At 50.0% G+C, this 15131-nt stretch overlaps 1 protein-coding gene across 3 annotated transcripts; it reads left to right on the top strand.

Moving 5' to 3' along the window:
- Positions 1-479: 479 nt before the first annotated feature.
- TMEM183A (transmembrane protein 183A) lies at positions 480-14911 on the top strand. 3 transcript variants are annotated; one of them, XM_040535613.1, is made up of 9 exons: positions 1949-2018; positions 2054-2163; positions 2537-2626; positions 5688-5843; positions 7959-8118; positions 9247-9427; positions 12742-12822; positions 13408-13563; positions 14612-14911. In XM_040535613.1, the coding sequence occupies exons 2-9, from the start codon at positions 2067-2069 to the stop codon at positions 14795-14797; spliced, it is 1107 nt and encodes a 368-aa protein (XP_040391547.1). In that variant the 5' UTR covers positions 1949-2018; positions 2054-2066; the 3' UTR covers positions 14798-14911. The 3 variants fall into 3 exon arrangements, with proteins under 3 accessions (XP_040391550.1, XP_040391547.1, XP_040391548.1); XM_040535616.1 differs by lacking the exons at positions 1949-2018; positions 2054-2163 and adding an exon at positions 480-667; XM_040535614.1 differs by lacking the exon at positions 1949-2018 and having other exon boundaries at positions 2031-2163; positions 7962-8118.
- Positions 14912-15131: the final 220 nt, after the last annotated feature.

A 15131-nucleotide genomic window follows, 5' to 3' on the forward strand; every position in this document is an offset into this window, starting at 1 on the left:
GGGCAGTTTTCCCCCTAAGGGAGTTTGAACCCCTTTGAAGGCAGCAGCCCCACGGTGGGAAGGGCCCCCCGGGGTCCTCACCCAGCCCCGCAGCAGCAGAGCTGTGGGGTGCCCCCCCCCCAGGAGGGCAGCTGAGCCCTTGGGTGCCCCATAACCCTCCCAGGAGCAAAGGAGGGCTAACACAGCGCTGCGCCCAACAAGCCCGGTGCATGGAGGCTTCGTTAGCAGGTGAGCAATTAATTTGGGGCCTCTTAAAGCCCAGGTGGCAGCTCCCCACCTTGTGGGGCCACCACACCCGGAGCACCCCGGGGGTGCCCTGCTCAGGACGTGGCAGGGGCTGGGTGCGACCATGGGTGGCGGTGCCGGTTCCTTTATCACACAGGCACACGGAGCCCATTTTTGGGGGGTTTACCAGATAATTTTGGGGAGGTCTCAGAAGATAAACGCCACCAACCTGCGGGATCCACGGCCAGACGTGGAAGCAGCCACCTCGGTGCAGCTCTTGTCCCTGGTGGGTAAAACCTCCTCCGTTTTCCACGTGCCGGAGTTTTCCAAGCCAATAAGAAGTCTACTTCTTAAAAATAACGCCGTGATCCAGTCCCCACATAACGATGATGAATCGCGTCGTCCAAAGAAAACATTTTCAAGTGCCTAAGCAACCAAGGAGGTAGGTAAAGCCATTAGCCTCGGGATCTGGTTGTATCAGCTGCCCTCCCCCTTAATTTGTATCAGCTGCTCCAAAAATAGAGGGATACGATTAGAAATCGCATTTTTGTCAAGGAATGACCTTTTCTGTCAGGGAAAATCAAAACTCCTCTCAATTGTCAGATACGCTCTCTGCTGATAAAATGCTCTTAACGTGTTTTAGGAAACTGACAGAAAAATGCTGGGGGCTGTGTGGTGCCCACCTGGACAGCACCAAGGGCTTGTGCCCTCCGCCGGCCTCATGCTGAGCACGGCCCTGTCCCAGCCACCCTAAATTTGGGGGGCAGAGCACGGGTACCCCCCCTCACCCCACTTAGAGGGTGCCTGTAGGAATCCCGAACAGCACCCGCTCTTTGCAGCGCCTTCGCAGTTCCCTCACCAGGAGGTGGCATCGCCAAGCACCGAGGATTCAGGGCAGCCCTAAAAGAAATGGGGACGGCAGCAGCAGCGTCGTGCCCCGTTGTGGCGGTGGAGCCAGGTGCGGGCTGAGCCCCCCCGAAGTGGTGGGGGACCCCCGGGGTTGAGGTCGCAGCAGAATGGGGCTGGGGGGCACCCCGCAGTGCTGGGGGCACGAGGGACTGGTTACTGGGGGGTGGGTACCCCAGGGGTCCTCGTTATTGGGAGGACTGGACAGGACTGGAGATGGGAGGGGGGGGGGCTATCACCACAGAGGCCCTTGCTACTGGGAAGATCAGTTAGCCCAGAGATCCTTGATACTGGGAGGACTGGTGTGGGGGCTATCACCCCAGAGGCTCTCGTTACTGGGAGGACTGGAGGGTGGGTGTCACCTCAGAGGTCCTCGTACCTCATGACTGGAGGGCTGGGGGCAGCTCCCTCATTACTGGGAGCACTGGGGTGGGGGCAGCCATCCCAGAGCCCTTCGTTACTGGGAGGACTGGGGAGGCCAGTTAGCTCAGGGTACTGTTACTGGGAGCTCTGTTGTGAGGATAGCCATCCCAGAGCCACTCCTTACTGGGAGCACTGTTGTGGGGGCAGCCATCCCAGAGGCTGTCGTTACTGGGAGCACTGGGCGGGACTGGAACTGGGACTGCTCCCACTGGGAGGACCTCTCACCCCAGCGCCCCCCGTCACTGGGAGCACTGGGGGGGGTTCACCTCACAGGTCCCCGCACCTCACGGGGGGGGGAATTACGTCATTAACAGGGACCGCTGGGGGGGGGGGGCAGGCGGAGCGAACTCCCCCTCCCTCCGCCATGACGTCAGAGCGCCGCGCGGGCGGGTGACGTCACGCTCTCGCGAGGCGGGGGGGGGGGGGCGGCGCTGTCCCCGCGGCCCCGCGGCGGCCCGGGGCGGGACGGGCCGGGCCGGGCCGGGCTAGGCCGTGACAGGACGGGCCGGGACATGGCCCCGCGCGGCCGCCCCGAAGCCGCCGCCATGCCCAAGCGGGGCGCCCGCAAACGCCTCAAGTTCCGGGCCGACGACGTCTGCTCCGAGCGCGGTGAGGGCCTGGATGGGGCCTTGGGGGGGGGAGCGGGGCTGGGCCCTGAGGTGCGGCCCGGCCTCGCTGAGAGGCTTGGGGGGGGGGGGGAGCCGGGCCCTGAGGGGGGAGGCAGGGAAGGAGGCGAGCAGGGCCCCCTCTGCTGGAGGCGTGGGGTGAGGAGCCCGCCCGGCCTGTGAGGAGGGGGCCTGGGCCTGGAGGGCGAGGCAGGCAGGGTGTGAGCTGGGGCTCCTTTTCCTGCTGTGTGCCTCCTGCTCGGCCCGGTCCCCATGGGGAGAAGCTCCTCGAGGAGGGGTCGGGCCTCTCAGGGCCTCGTCTCCCCTCCCTGTAGGCCGTAACCCCCTGACACCCCGTCTCCCGGCTCTTCCCGCAGTGACCGTGGCGGATTATGCTAACTCAGACCCGGCTGTCGTGAAATCCGGACGCGTGAAAAAGGCTGTGGCCAACGCGGTTCAGCAGGAAGGTGAGTGTGCGCTGGGGGTCTGTCCTTCCCTGGGCAGGGCAGGAGGGAAGGCTGCCTCCCGTCCTGCTGGCCTCCGTGTGCTGTGGGAGAGCCCCCCCGCCCCCTGGGCCCGAGAACTGACGGTCTAGCTCGATGCCCGAAAATGAGTCTGCATTTCTCTATCAGATGCTTAGGAGCCTCGACAGGTTGTTTTTGCAGAAAGCCAGCCACAAACCCAGCAGAATTGCTGAATTTTCGTTAGTGCCTGAAATGGAAGCTCTTTTTTTGACTTAATATTGGGTGTTATCTGCAGTTTGAAACAAAACAAGAACAACAACAACAACAAAAAAAGTGTTTTTATTACTTTATTACCTTATGCAAAACCGTAGATAACTTTTTATGAAATACAAGTCTTTGAACTGGGAATAAGGTTATGGTAGTTCTGGCAAATGGTGCTCTGGCTGCAGTGAGGTCTTTTGAGAGCGTTGCTGTTGTTTTCTTGCAACCGTGTAAGCAGGCAGTTTCCTGAAAATGTGTTGCAGTATTTTGTTATCTACTTCCTTCTCGTTTTTTAGCTGCTGAGAGTAATGGGAACATTCTGGACTAACGCTCTGCTTGCTTTAGAACAGTTGATGGTTAGGGCTCGACTCTTAAATGTAGCTGGTCTGAGGGGTAGAATGGGTTGGGGGTGAGTGTTATTGTATCAGCAGTGACAGCTGAACTCTTTATATGGGAAAACTCTGGTTACGTTGTTGTAATCTTAAAATTGAAGGAGAAGGTGCTCATTGTATGGGTGCCTGTCGTGGGGGAACGGTACAGGGTAGTGATGCCAGTGATTATCCTTTCTACTCACTACTTGTCAAGCTTTTCATATCAGGGCACCTCCCACTCTCTGCAATAGACTGGGGGCTTCCCTCTCCCTGTTACATCTCCCGTTCATCCTTACATAGGCTCTCCCTTTGAGGCAGCGTGCTTCAGCTTCGCAGGCAGCAAACCGCGTAACCTTTAACGTCTTGCCACCTGCTCTGAGTCCTTGCATCACCTGCCCTGTGCAGCTTAATCCCGCTCCTAAACTCCTGCATCCTATTTCTGGTTTGCCTTCTCGCTGTCCGGATGACTCCAGGTCACAGCAGTCCCTGCCCACCCCTTTCTCAGGGCTTTGCAGAGTCATTGGGGCTTCCCCTTCCTGAGGAGCTGATCCTCAGGCCCCCTTCTCACCATCCCCGGGGCTGTCCTGAAGCCTTATCTGCTGCAGTCGTGACCGTGCTGCAGTTTGCCACCGCTCGGGGACAGCAGGCAGCAGACGCCCCGGGGAACTTCGACCTTTGGCCTCGCTCACCTCTCGTCTTTCTGGCTCCCAGCAAATGTCGCCCTGCCTTTGGCTGCCAGGAGGCGAGGAGGGGAGCAAAGGCCAGGTGGAATTTTCCTGAGCTTTTTTCCTTCCCTTCCTAACCCCCGGGGATGGGGTAGGATTACTGCTGTGAGATGAGGCGAGGGTGCCTCTCTGGCAAGGTTCCGATGCAGCGTGACTCAGTGTGTGAACAGACTTGTGTTGTCAGCCCAGGTATCGTGTCGATCTTTCCTTCCTGGAGTGTGGCAGTGTCTTTTTCTGAACCCTTCTCTGACTCCTGATCTGCTGTCAGCCTCTCTCGTTTGGCTGTTTGATGGCCCGACTTGCTGTCGCTTGTTTGCCATCTGTTTCTCTTTGGTTTTGCCTACAAAGGGTCACGAAGAGAGGGCAGTGCTGTTTGACAGCGTGAAGGATATCACTACCACCAATGCGTACGGTTTTACAAAGTTTCCAAAAAAAAAAAAAGGTGGGGGACAAAAAATGGTAGAATTGGTTTAGCAAAGCACTGCAGTCCTCTGCTGTGGCTGGAAGCCTAGGGATGCAGGCCCTTTTCCTAAAGTGCTCAAGCTCTGTCTTGAGACCGTCTTTCCATCTGCTGCGTTGCCATTGCAGAACCTCGCTCTGTGGTTAGAAATGAGAACGCTTCTAGCCTAGGCTTGTTCCTGGTCAGTTCCTTATCTTTTTTTTTTTTCCTGCCACTTTATCCCTCTAATCCAAGTAGGGCTTCTCGCTCTCAGGTGGCTCTGCTGACTGTAACTGCCGTGTGTAAAACCCTCTGCGGGTTCTAGGGGGTTTTCTAGGTTAGGAAACTTAGAGCAGCACAGGCCTGCTGGGGGTGGCCAGGTGCCTCTTGGTAGAAGTCCTTTTCTTCATCCAAGCACGTTAGGTAGAAAATCAGCGTTCCTAAATGTGTGTAAGCCTGTATCACGCAGGCTACTTGCAGAGCGTTCATCGTCCTGGTCTCTTTGTGACAGTGGCTCATGCAGCTGTAACGTAGGGGCTGCACCTTTATTTTTCCAGACTGTGCTGTTACTTCCACACATGTGGATTCTTCTGCCCTAATGAGCCCTCAGTTTACGGATCAACTTTGAAAAATAATATTTCCTGACAGTGATGCATCTAAACGTCTCCCCCAGAGGCGGGAAAAGAAATACTGTCTTCACTTGCTGTTTTCCTCATTAGGCCAGAGTCTTTTCCCCTTCACTAAGTTCTAGGACAAGTGGAATTCCTGCGCACTTGGCTCCGAGTAGTTTTTCTGATGGGTTGCCTATCTTCAGCCACAGGATCTCTTTGTCCCGCCGAGGAGGAAGCACACCTTCAGTGTGTTCAGGGGACAATTACAGCGTGGGTGGTGGCTTTATACAGACTGAATGGTGGTCACGCAAGCGTGCTCTGGTGTGCAGGGCAACATGTCGTTTTATTCGGAGTTGTAAACAGCCTCAGCTAAAGCAGTAGGATCATCTGCATAATGTGCTGGTGATTATCCTCGGTGGTAGTTCCTTAAAACAAGAGGCTGAATAATCATGTTTCCAGTTCATTCACCTGTGCTAATCTTGCTCTGACAAGGTAATCCTTAGGCCTAGGATTTACTTGCTTGTGTCACTAGAAGGCTTTAATGAATTTAGGTTGCTGTTTCTTAGCAGTGGCTTTGGTTCCACTGAAGTGTCTCCTGAACTCAGATTGCCTTTTTCTCTCTGCTGGCATACTTAGTGTCACTGTTTGTCATTCTAGTAAAATCCCTCTGTGGCTTGGAAGCTTCTTGCGTTCCTTCTGAGGAAGTTCTCTCTGTATCTGGAGAGTCTTGTGACAGCAGCGATGAAATGGACACGAAGGAAAGCATCAGCGGACGAACTGCATCTAGAAAAAAGAAGAGCAAAAGGCACAAAGGTATGGTATGGCTGCCAGCCTCCCCTGGGGTGCTCTTCGTGGGCTTCCTTAGGATCTTCTGCATGCGTGATGTTAGTGACTTCTATTTACAGGCTACTAATGTGGCTCTTCGGGGGATTCTGTAACTCATCATTGTTTAAAAAATAAAATAAAATGCCGGGGGTTAAATCTACCCCATTTCTCCTGAGAAACCTGCCGTGACTCAGTCAGATGTGTTGCCTTTTCACTAAGGCAGACCTTGGGGTGTGAAATTAAAGCCTAAGAGCTTGTTGCTTTCAGCAAAATTCTCTCAGCCTTGGAAAACTGCAGCTGCTCTTCAGGAGTTGTGAAAATTTGCCACCGGACACACGTTGCTGTTCTTCATTGAAAGCATGTAGGTGAAAGCAGTGTTGCTTGGGGGAGGAGAAAAAAAAAGCACCCACAAAAAGCATTGCTGCCCATGATGCGTTTATTGGCAGGATCCAGGCCCTGTTTTCAGGATGTTTCCAAGGCTGCAGTTTGTTGCAAATGGGTTTCGAGGTTTTTTGTTTTGTTTTGTTTTTGCCCAACAACTGAGTGAATTTGGCCCTAGTAGCATCACAATGGATTAATTCTGTTGCTGTACTTCAGCGGTTCCACTTCGTGCAGCTGTATGGAAAGCAGTATGCCACAAACAAGTCTAACGCTCGTTTGCTGCACTGTGGCACCCTGCAGAATTTTCGAACCACAGGTTGCTTCTGCTGAAGCACAAGAAAGCAAGTTAAGCTTTCCTTAAGAAAGGAATTTGAACTTATTAATACCGATACTAATTTGTGCAACACATCAGCGTCCGTTAAGGACTGTAGATGCGCGGTGTTCCCCTGGGTTAAGAGTTTAATCTGTTACAGCCTGCTGTGGGTGTGGCTGCCATAAATCCTTAGTGGTGTAGGCGAGTGCATCCAGAGCTTTCCTTGGCAATGGGGGTTGCAATTAATGAGCTTATTACCCTTTGTTATTAAGCTGATAGCTGAAGGTTAGACTTGGCACCCTTGAGTTCTTAAGCACCTCCTTTATGCCACTTGTTTACAAACCTTGTGGCATTTTTTTTTCTCCTGTCAGCGCTTTGTACAAGTTACGTTCTCTTTCTCATAGCATTGCTAATGCCTAGTATTGTTTAGCCATCCACGTTCCATTGAAAGTATTTTATCTCCTAAACCTGGAGCAACGTTTGTGGAAAAAATGGTGGTGCTGGCTTAAAAACACTGCAGGAGTTAAATGAGTTTGTGAACCTCCAGTTTTGGTGAAGCGGTTCTGACACCTCTGGGAAGAACGGGCCATTTCGTTCACCTCTGAACTGCGTTAAATGTTTGCCACCTCAGAAGATTTAATTAAAATGTGGATTTAAGGAGAGCAGCTGATAAGCCGTTAGAAGAGGTGCAGAAGGGAATTGCACGCCCTTCCTTGCAGAACTCCTACAAAAATCTTTTGACCGTTTGAACAAAGGAATTGACAACTGCGACATGTTGATGTTCAGGGACCTCTGGCGTGAGGTGTACTTTGACCTGTTAATTGAACCATTTTGATTAAAGAGGCACGAGCTTGTCCCTTCTTTACACTGTGCCTGTATTTGCCAAGTAGCATTTGTTTTTCCACTTCTGTGTTGTTTTTCGTTGGGAAAGGGTCAAGTGCTGCAGAGGGGTCCAGAAAGGCTGTGGGATCTCCGTGGATCTCCATCCTTGGAGACAATCACAGCTTGGCTGGACAAGATCCTGAACATTCTGTGACACGAAACTGGTGTCACTCAACCTGCTTTGAGCTGGGCTGTTCAGACTGGAGACCTCCAGATGTCCCTTCCAGCGGAAGTTATTCTTTGAAGCTGCCACTTTGCACTCTTGTGCAACCAGTGCAGCAGTGATAAGCGATGGCATATATCCAGCAAAGGCAGGGTGTTGTGGTTGCACAGGTGGACGAGCTCATACTAACCAAAACCAGGAGCGGTGACAATGAAGTTGTAGTCGCTCGGGCTTGTTTAGATGACTGTGTATTTATACCTGCTGCAGTTACTCACCCCATGCTAGCTGTATTAAAGTATGTGCCTCTAGATGTGATTTGGTGAAGAGGTTCTCTATTACACTAACGCGCCTTCGTTGTATTTAGAAGACCCCGACGGTGACGGTGGAGAAGAATACCCCATTGACATCTGGCTGCTGTTGGCTTCCTACATTCGCCCTGAAGACATTGTCCGGTTCTCTTTGATTTGCAAGAAAGCCTGGACTGTTACTTGCACTGCCGCCTTTTGGACCAGACTCTACAGAAGGTGAGACTCTAGAGAATGGTGTAACTATTTGTAGGAGCCTTCAGTGGTGACCGGTTCTCTGCAGAGCTGTAAATAAGAGAATATTTTCCTGTAGGCTTGGGAGCGTAGTATTTGCATATTGAAATGACGGTGTGGGCCTTGTTTGGGAAGCTGTTGTGCTGTACCGCATCCGCTTTGGAAGCGGATCTGCCTGTGATACATTCCTGTATGCTTCATGTAAGATCTCAAAGCCTTGTGTGCTTTTCTGCTTGCAATAGTCTACACATTCCTGTTCAAAACCGTGCACTTTGTACGTAAAGTGCTCAGAAGATGCTTGCAGTAAGGTCAGTGCCGTTACCTTAAAGGCAAGCAGTCGTCACTGACAGAAACCTTGCCCTGCCTCAAGCTTTGATCATGGTCGCCTTCCTGTACCTAGGATGGCATGAAAGAAACTAATGCATTTAGGAGTTGTCTCGGTGGCAGAAATAAGTTATAAATGAAACAAAAGAAGAGCAAAGGAGGTCACAATTGGAAACAAATCCTTCTGTCCAGGTGTGCGTCACTTGGACTTTCCTTAGGGACAGAACATTTTCTTTACATTTCTCTGTCTGTTGCACACGAAACACAAGCAACGGGAGTACAGAGCCCATCATAGCTATGGTCATCCTTGCCCCAGTTTTTCTTTTTTTTTTTTTTTGAGTGAAGTTCCCTGGCAAAGTCATCTTTGGCGTTTTCTCTGATCACAGTGTGGCTCTCGAGCTCAGTCATTCGCGCTGCTCAGGCAGTTGTCTGTAATCATGCAGGGAAGCTCAGCTAACGTGAGTCCCAGGGAACCTGCGTGAATCTGCAGGCCTTTGCCTATCCTACAGCTCAAATGCCAACTGCTCTGTCTGGGGAAGCTGTCTGCAAGGGAATTACTGGGGAATTGTAACATCGTGTACTGACGGGTGTGCTGGAGCCCTGACTGATACAGGTGAAGTCTCTGAGACTGTTCGGTAGTTCCACGGAGAGCGGTGCAGAACCCTTGCAGACTGAGTTGACAACGGGTCCTGTGATCAATTCGGTGTTCAGTTTTCTCAGAGCTCTCTTCTGCATGTCTTCGGCATTCTGAGCCCTCAGTTTGTGTTGGCTTTGTCGTTGGCTTTTCAGGCACTACAGCCTGGACGCATACCTGCCTCTCCGCTTGCGGCCGGAGTCCATGGAGAAGCTGCACTGTCTCCGTGCGTGCGTCATCCGGTCGCTGTACCACATGTACGAGCCTTTTGCATCTCGAGTCTCCAGGAATCCAGCTATTCCAGACAGTACTCCCAGCACTTTAAAAAATTCCAGAGTAAGTGGGATCGCTAAGGAAGTGGGTTGTGTCTGAGATGTTGCTTTTCTGTTTTTATTCTCTTTCTAGAAGGAAAATAGACATTTAGAACCGTAGAAAAACCCAGGCTTAAGGGATTTTGAAAGGTAATTGGGTCCAAACTTTTGTGTGAAGCTTGAGAGGTAGGATTAACTTGGACTACTGACTTGTATAAGTGCATTGGTTACCTGTGTCTGCACAGCTACTGCTGCAGAGGATTTTATTTACTCATCCGGGTGCCTAAGTCCTACTACAACAGCTCTGTAGTCCTCAAAAAGGCGCTTGCTTCCTTGAATGTCAGAATTGCTAGGGATATTTGCAGCTCTTCCCTCCTCTGTTACAAATTTGTTGCTGGAAGGAGGTGACAGGAGGGTCAGTGTTGATATCCACTGCTTTATTCGGACACTACCTGTCAGAATACGTCTCTTCTCCACAGCAGGCAGCTGGAGAGATAAGAAGTGACACAGATAGCCACTGAAAGGGAGTGGTTTCGTACCGCGTTCCTCTAGGTCATGCGTTGTCTTTGGTGGCTGAGTGGGGGAAGGTAGTGACGTTGTGAGCATGGCAAACGTGCAGATCAAATGTCTGCTTTGGGACTGGGATTGCGGTTGTGTTGGGCTGTAAGGGGTTTGTCACTGGTGTGGGCAGGCAACTCCACTTGCTGTCAGAGCTTGGAGCACTTCTATATCCATTCCTCTTAGATTTCTATCGATCTTTAACTCTGATACCCCTCCGTGTTTCTTGTTTGGTTTTAGCTTACAACTGTCTGATACTTTGTGGACAGCTTAAGCAACAGTGTGAATTCTCCACCTTCCAAACCAGTTCAATGAGGTTTTTGGAGCCAGACAGAAGTGCCTTTGGTTCAACAGTTGTACAGTTTTCCATGCAAAATAGAGCAACCCCATCTCTCTGTGTGTAACATCCCTTCTCTCTTCCTTCCTCTCCCTGGAAAAACCATCATACTGCTTAGGGAGCGTGGAGCGGTAACGCCAGGAGGTGGTGCTGCAGAGCAGGAGAAAAGCACGTAGCTCTGTGTGCAGTCATAGCTCTGCATCCAGGGCTCTTCATTCTCTCTGATTCCCCACTTAGGGTGTCATCTTTCTTTAAAAATAAAAAACAAAACATTTCTAGGAAATTCTAGCTTACCTTTAGCACTTCAGAGTCTTGTTTCACGGCATGCCTGCTGCTTGGGTCTGATAGCGTGGCTGTAAGAGCTCGAAGCCCTGAGATGGTGTTGTAGGATTGTTATCTTGGAAGTGTTCGTGTTGACATCATAACGGCTTTGGTGCCCCCTGCTAGTGCTTCTACTGTACTAACAGTTCGAGGAAGATTCTTGAAGTGCAGTCTTTTACAATTCAGCTTTTAAAAAAGGAAATTAAATGGCGATGAGGCTTTGTTTAGGGCAGTGGAGGTCTGACCTAACCCCTTGAAGCACAGAAGAGCTGTGCCAAGCCCAGTCTTGCTGTACTACTGCATTGCAAGACGCTGAGCTCCACATGTGTTGCTGTGCACTGACACACCTAAGCACAGGGTTATGGAGGAGGATCTGGCATTGCCTCCCCATGTTCTTGCTTTCATGGGCTTTTGTTACCTTTATGGGTCACTGAAACTAACGGCAGACGCCTATGTAAACTGCATGTGGCGAGAGGAGACCCCAGTCCCCCATGTTATCGAATCTAGCTTTTCCTCTTTAATTTCCTTTTTTCTTTCCCTAGCCTAGCTTGTGTGGGACACTGGAGCCGTTATGGTGTCAGCAGGAGTGTTTGCCCTTTAAAGACACCCCCATCAATTTTGGTGGAGCGGCAGGCCGTACGGCGCGTCTGAAGGGCAGGACGGCTGACCCGTGGACAACATCCTCTGCCCCTTAGGAGGTACTGACCGTTTTGTGCTTCACTACTTGCCTTGACCAAACAAGTTGCTAGACCAGGCCGTCTGTGCAGGTGAACGACAAATGCCGCCGATGGCGGAGTTAAACTCGGCAGCACCTGCACGCCTGAGGAAAGAAAAATCTGGAGAACGTTACCTGCAAAAAGTGAGGGTCACCTTCTCCCAGGTGGAGGTTACGTGATGCACGTTTCTGAGCTTGACTCCCCAAAGCTTTGCTGGTCACCTCTTGAAGACCGTTGAGATAAAGAACTTCTAATGACTCTTACGGATGTGACTCAGACTTGAAGTAAAGGGTCTTGTATCGCCTGTAGCTGCTAATTACAGAGACCGGGAGGTGGAGGATGGCTCTGGCTTTGTTTCATTTGGGGTCGCTCTATACTGGATTTAAATTAAACGTGTGCTTCCCCCCATCACCCAGCCAGGCCTTCTTGGTGCACAGGAGTTGGCACATGGGTCACGAGGAGTTGTTGTCTTTGTCACTATTACTCTTCCTTTTCCTGCTGACGCTGCTTGAAAGGACCAGATAAGACCAGCTGTGGAGGGCTGGCAGCTGTGGTGTAGAAACATGGCCAGTGATGTCTGCATTGACTCGCCAGGTTGTTGTGTTGGCTGCTGAAGGATAGTCGCTTCCACTCAGTGGTAGGCAGGGAATTTCCCTCCTCCTTGTTCTAATGCAGGAGTTCTGCTGCGACTCCTGCTAGGAGTAGTGCTGCATGCTGGGATGGAGCCTGTGGACCGTACGGTGGTAACTGCGTTAAATTAGAGGACTCTCGGTGTATGTCTGCGTGGGAGGGCAGTGCGGGTTACCTCAGGTGTTGGAGGAGGTACTTCTCTCATTTCCTTTTGAAACAGGAGCAGTAGGTTGATTGAAACTGCTAACTTGGCAGTGTTTTTGTGCTCTGAAGTATGATAGTGCCTAGTGACAGGACTGTCTTTTGACTCTTAAGTGGCTTTGGACCTTTATCATCTGTCACCTCGAAGGTCATACATCAGTCTTGGCATTTCCCCCTGGATTCTCTCCTTCTTGATCCTTGTTCTAAGTGGCTGCTTTGCTTAGTCTTGGTTGGAGTCTGGTTTATTGGGAGTTCTTGGTGGGTGCAGGAACCAGGTGAATCTGTACCACTCATCTCTGCCTTACCGACGGGACAAATTGCACAGAGAGATTTCTGTTTAGCAGGTCAGTGGCTACGAGTTGTATCATCCCGCCGCGCTGTGAATTGGCCAGCTTGAGACTGGGAGACTTAAACTGCTGGGTGTGATCTCTGAACATAATTAATTTGAGTAAATGGCTCCTAACTGTTCCTATGTAATTGTGTTTGTAATTGGAAGTCTTAATGCTCTGCTAAAACTTATTTAAAGCTATGCCTTCAAGGGTTTCATTGTTGTGTATTTCTTTTTTTCTACCTCAGTGTCTGCTTTTCTGGTGCAAAAAGCTTGAAGGGAACAGACAAGAAGCAATGTGGGAATTCAACTTCAAGTTCAAAAAGCAGGTATGAAAGCCGAACTGTCATGAAAGAAAAATCGGAACAGCTCTGACTTTTTTTTTTGAAGAAGTAATGATATTTCTGAGTGGTAGAAGGGAAGGTGGAAACATTTTTTATGAGTTCAGACAGTAAATGGAAACTCTGAATCCCTTGGTAAGCTAAAACTCATTCTGAAACTACGCTCGGTTTTCAGTCTGTATTACCAAGATGTGTCGAGTCCTGTGCTTTTATTTTTGCACTTGATATTTTATTTCCTCGTTGATCCGCTGTAAGATGTGGATTATTTGTCACCCCAAAGTAATCTTATCTTTGGATCGTCGCTACTGATTACCACTAGAAAACAGACTGTTGAAGTCGAGTGGTCAAAACGTAGATCCAAATCTGAAACTGCTTGTCTTACAACCCTGGAAATTCCGCAGCTTTCCTGTCTAAAGAAATGGTGCTTCAAATTCCTTGTCCTGAGTGGTGGCTTTTTGTTGTTTATGTAACGCTGCCCAAGTGTATGGGAATGTGGTGAGAACCTGCTAGTCAGAACTGGTGAGAAGAAACCAAAGGCTCCTGCTTAGCTAAATGTCTCTCTTTTCTTTGAAGTCTCCCAGATTTAAGAGCAAATGTTGCAAAGGTCTTCAGCCACCTATTCAGTATGAAGAAGTCCATACAAACCCCGACCAGGATTGCTGTTTACTGCAGATCACCACCTTTAACTTCATATTTGTGCCAATAGTCATGGGTATGACGTTTACCTTGGTAAGTGTTTGAGAAATCCACCACACGGTCTTTGCATGTGCGGTTTTTGAAAGGAGAGGGAAACCTCTTGGTGTTGTATAAATCCTACTGCTGCACCAACCAGACAGTTGTGGGAATCTCGAGGTTAATGATCAGAGGAATTGCTAAGGATCTCCTCAGTTTAGCTTCTGCAGATCCATCAGCTCTCCCCTGTTTAGGGGAAGAAGCTGAGTTTGTGTGCGCGCAGCAGCTGGGAGCAGATTAGTTGTCAGCACCACAGCAGGGAAGGAGTGGGGAGGCAGGAGAAGAGGTATTCCCTCATTAATGAAGTCTCTCGTTGCCTCAAGGCAACAAATTCTGAGAGCAGAACCTGTATGAGCAAACGCTCAGAATGTGTCTGTGGTCCCTGATTGCTGGGAGAATCGGTGGCTTTAAAACCAACGAGCTCTGCTCCAGATGGAGGTGTTGTGTCAGAACGGAGCACAGGCGTGGTTAGGTGTGGGACAGCACCTGTGTCTGTTCTTGTAAGTCCTGCGACTTTGTGCAGGTTTGGCCTGTGCCCAAGCGAGGCTCAGGCTAGCCTCACCTAAAAGCAGAGCAGTGAATCCAGACTTCCTCTGACAGCCACTTGCTTTCACACTCACTTCTGGCATTGTTATTTGGGGTTGCCAGTCAAAGAGGACTGGTTTGAATTCAGTGTTTTGGAGTCGGAGTGTAACTTTCCCAGCACCTGAAGTACACTGGATATATACAGCTTCGTTCTTAGCAATTTACGTTTACTTTCTTTAATTTTATTTTTTTTAATTCTTCTGTTTATTCATTGCTTTGATTTTCCAAAATGGTATTTTTTTCTCCTTTCAGGTAAATAATTAAATCTAAATTGCTTTGTGGAAAACCTACCTGAAGGGAGTCAATCGTTCTTTATCAGTTCTGTGTTTTAAATGCTGATGTAACCAAAAAGAAGTAATTTTGATACCTACTGTCAGCGATCAGTCTACAATTATCTGGAAACAAACGTTTCTAGAATCTGTCTGCCTCCTACAGCACCTCCTTGTCTCTCTCCTTGCAGTTCACCATCAACGTGAGCACAGACATGAGGCATCATCGCGTGCGTCTGGTCTTCCAGGACGCCCCTGTCCGCAACGGCAGGAAACCGCGCCTTGACCAAGGAGTGCAGGTTGTGCTGGACCCTGTGCATAGCGTGCGGCTCCTGGATTGGTGGCACCCGCAGTACCCCTTCTCTCCAAAAGCTTAGTGCTCTCCTGCGTCTGCAGCAGCCGGCAGGCGACTGCATCTGACAGGCTGAAGAAAATTTCTAGGAACCAGGAAATCCTATTTTTTTTCTTAAAATAAATTCCGCAGCCTCCTTGAAAGTGGTTGAAGCTACTGAGCTAGTCTGTATGTATATAACTTCTGGTCAGTGATGAGCAGAGCTGAGTGTAAAGCAGAAACTATTTGTAAACACTTTTATGTAAAATTCACGTTTTATGATTTGAAAGGAGCTCCCTGGAACTGTTCATTTAAAATCCTTTTGGTGCTAATGAAAGTGGTCCTGTTTTCTGTTGTTCAGGAAGAAGCAGGAAGTTTTG

This window comes from Cygnus olor, chromosome 24 (assembly GCF_009769625.2).
Source record: "Cygnus olor isolate bCygOlo1 chromosome 24, bCygOlo1.pri.v2, whole genome shotgun sequence".
In the NCBI taxonomy this organism is placed as follows: Eukaryota; Metazoa; Chordata; class Aves; order Anseriformes; family Anatidae; genus Cygnus; species Cygnus olor.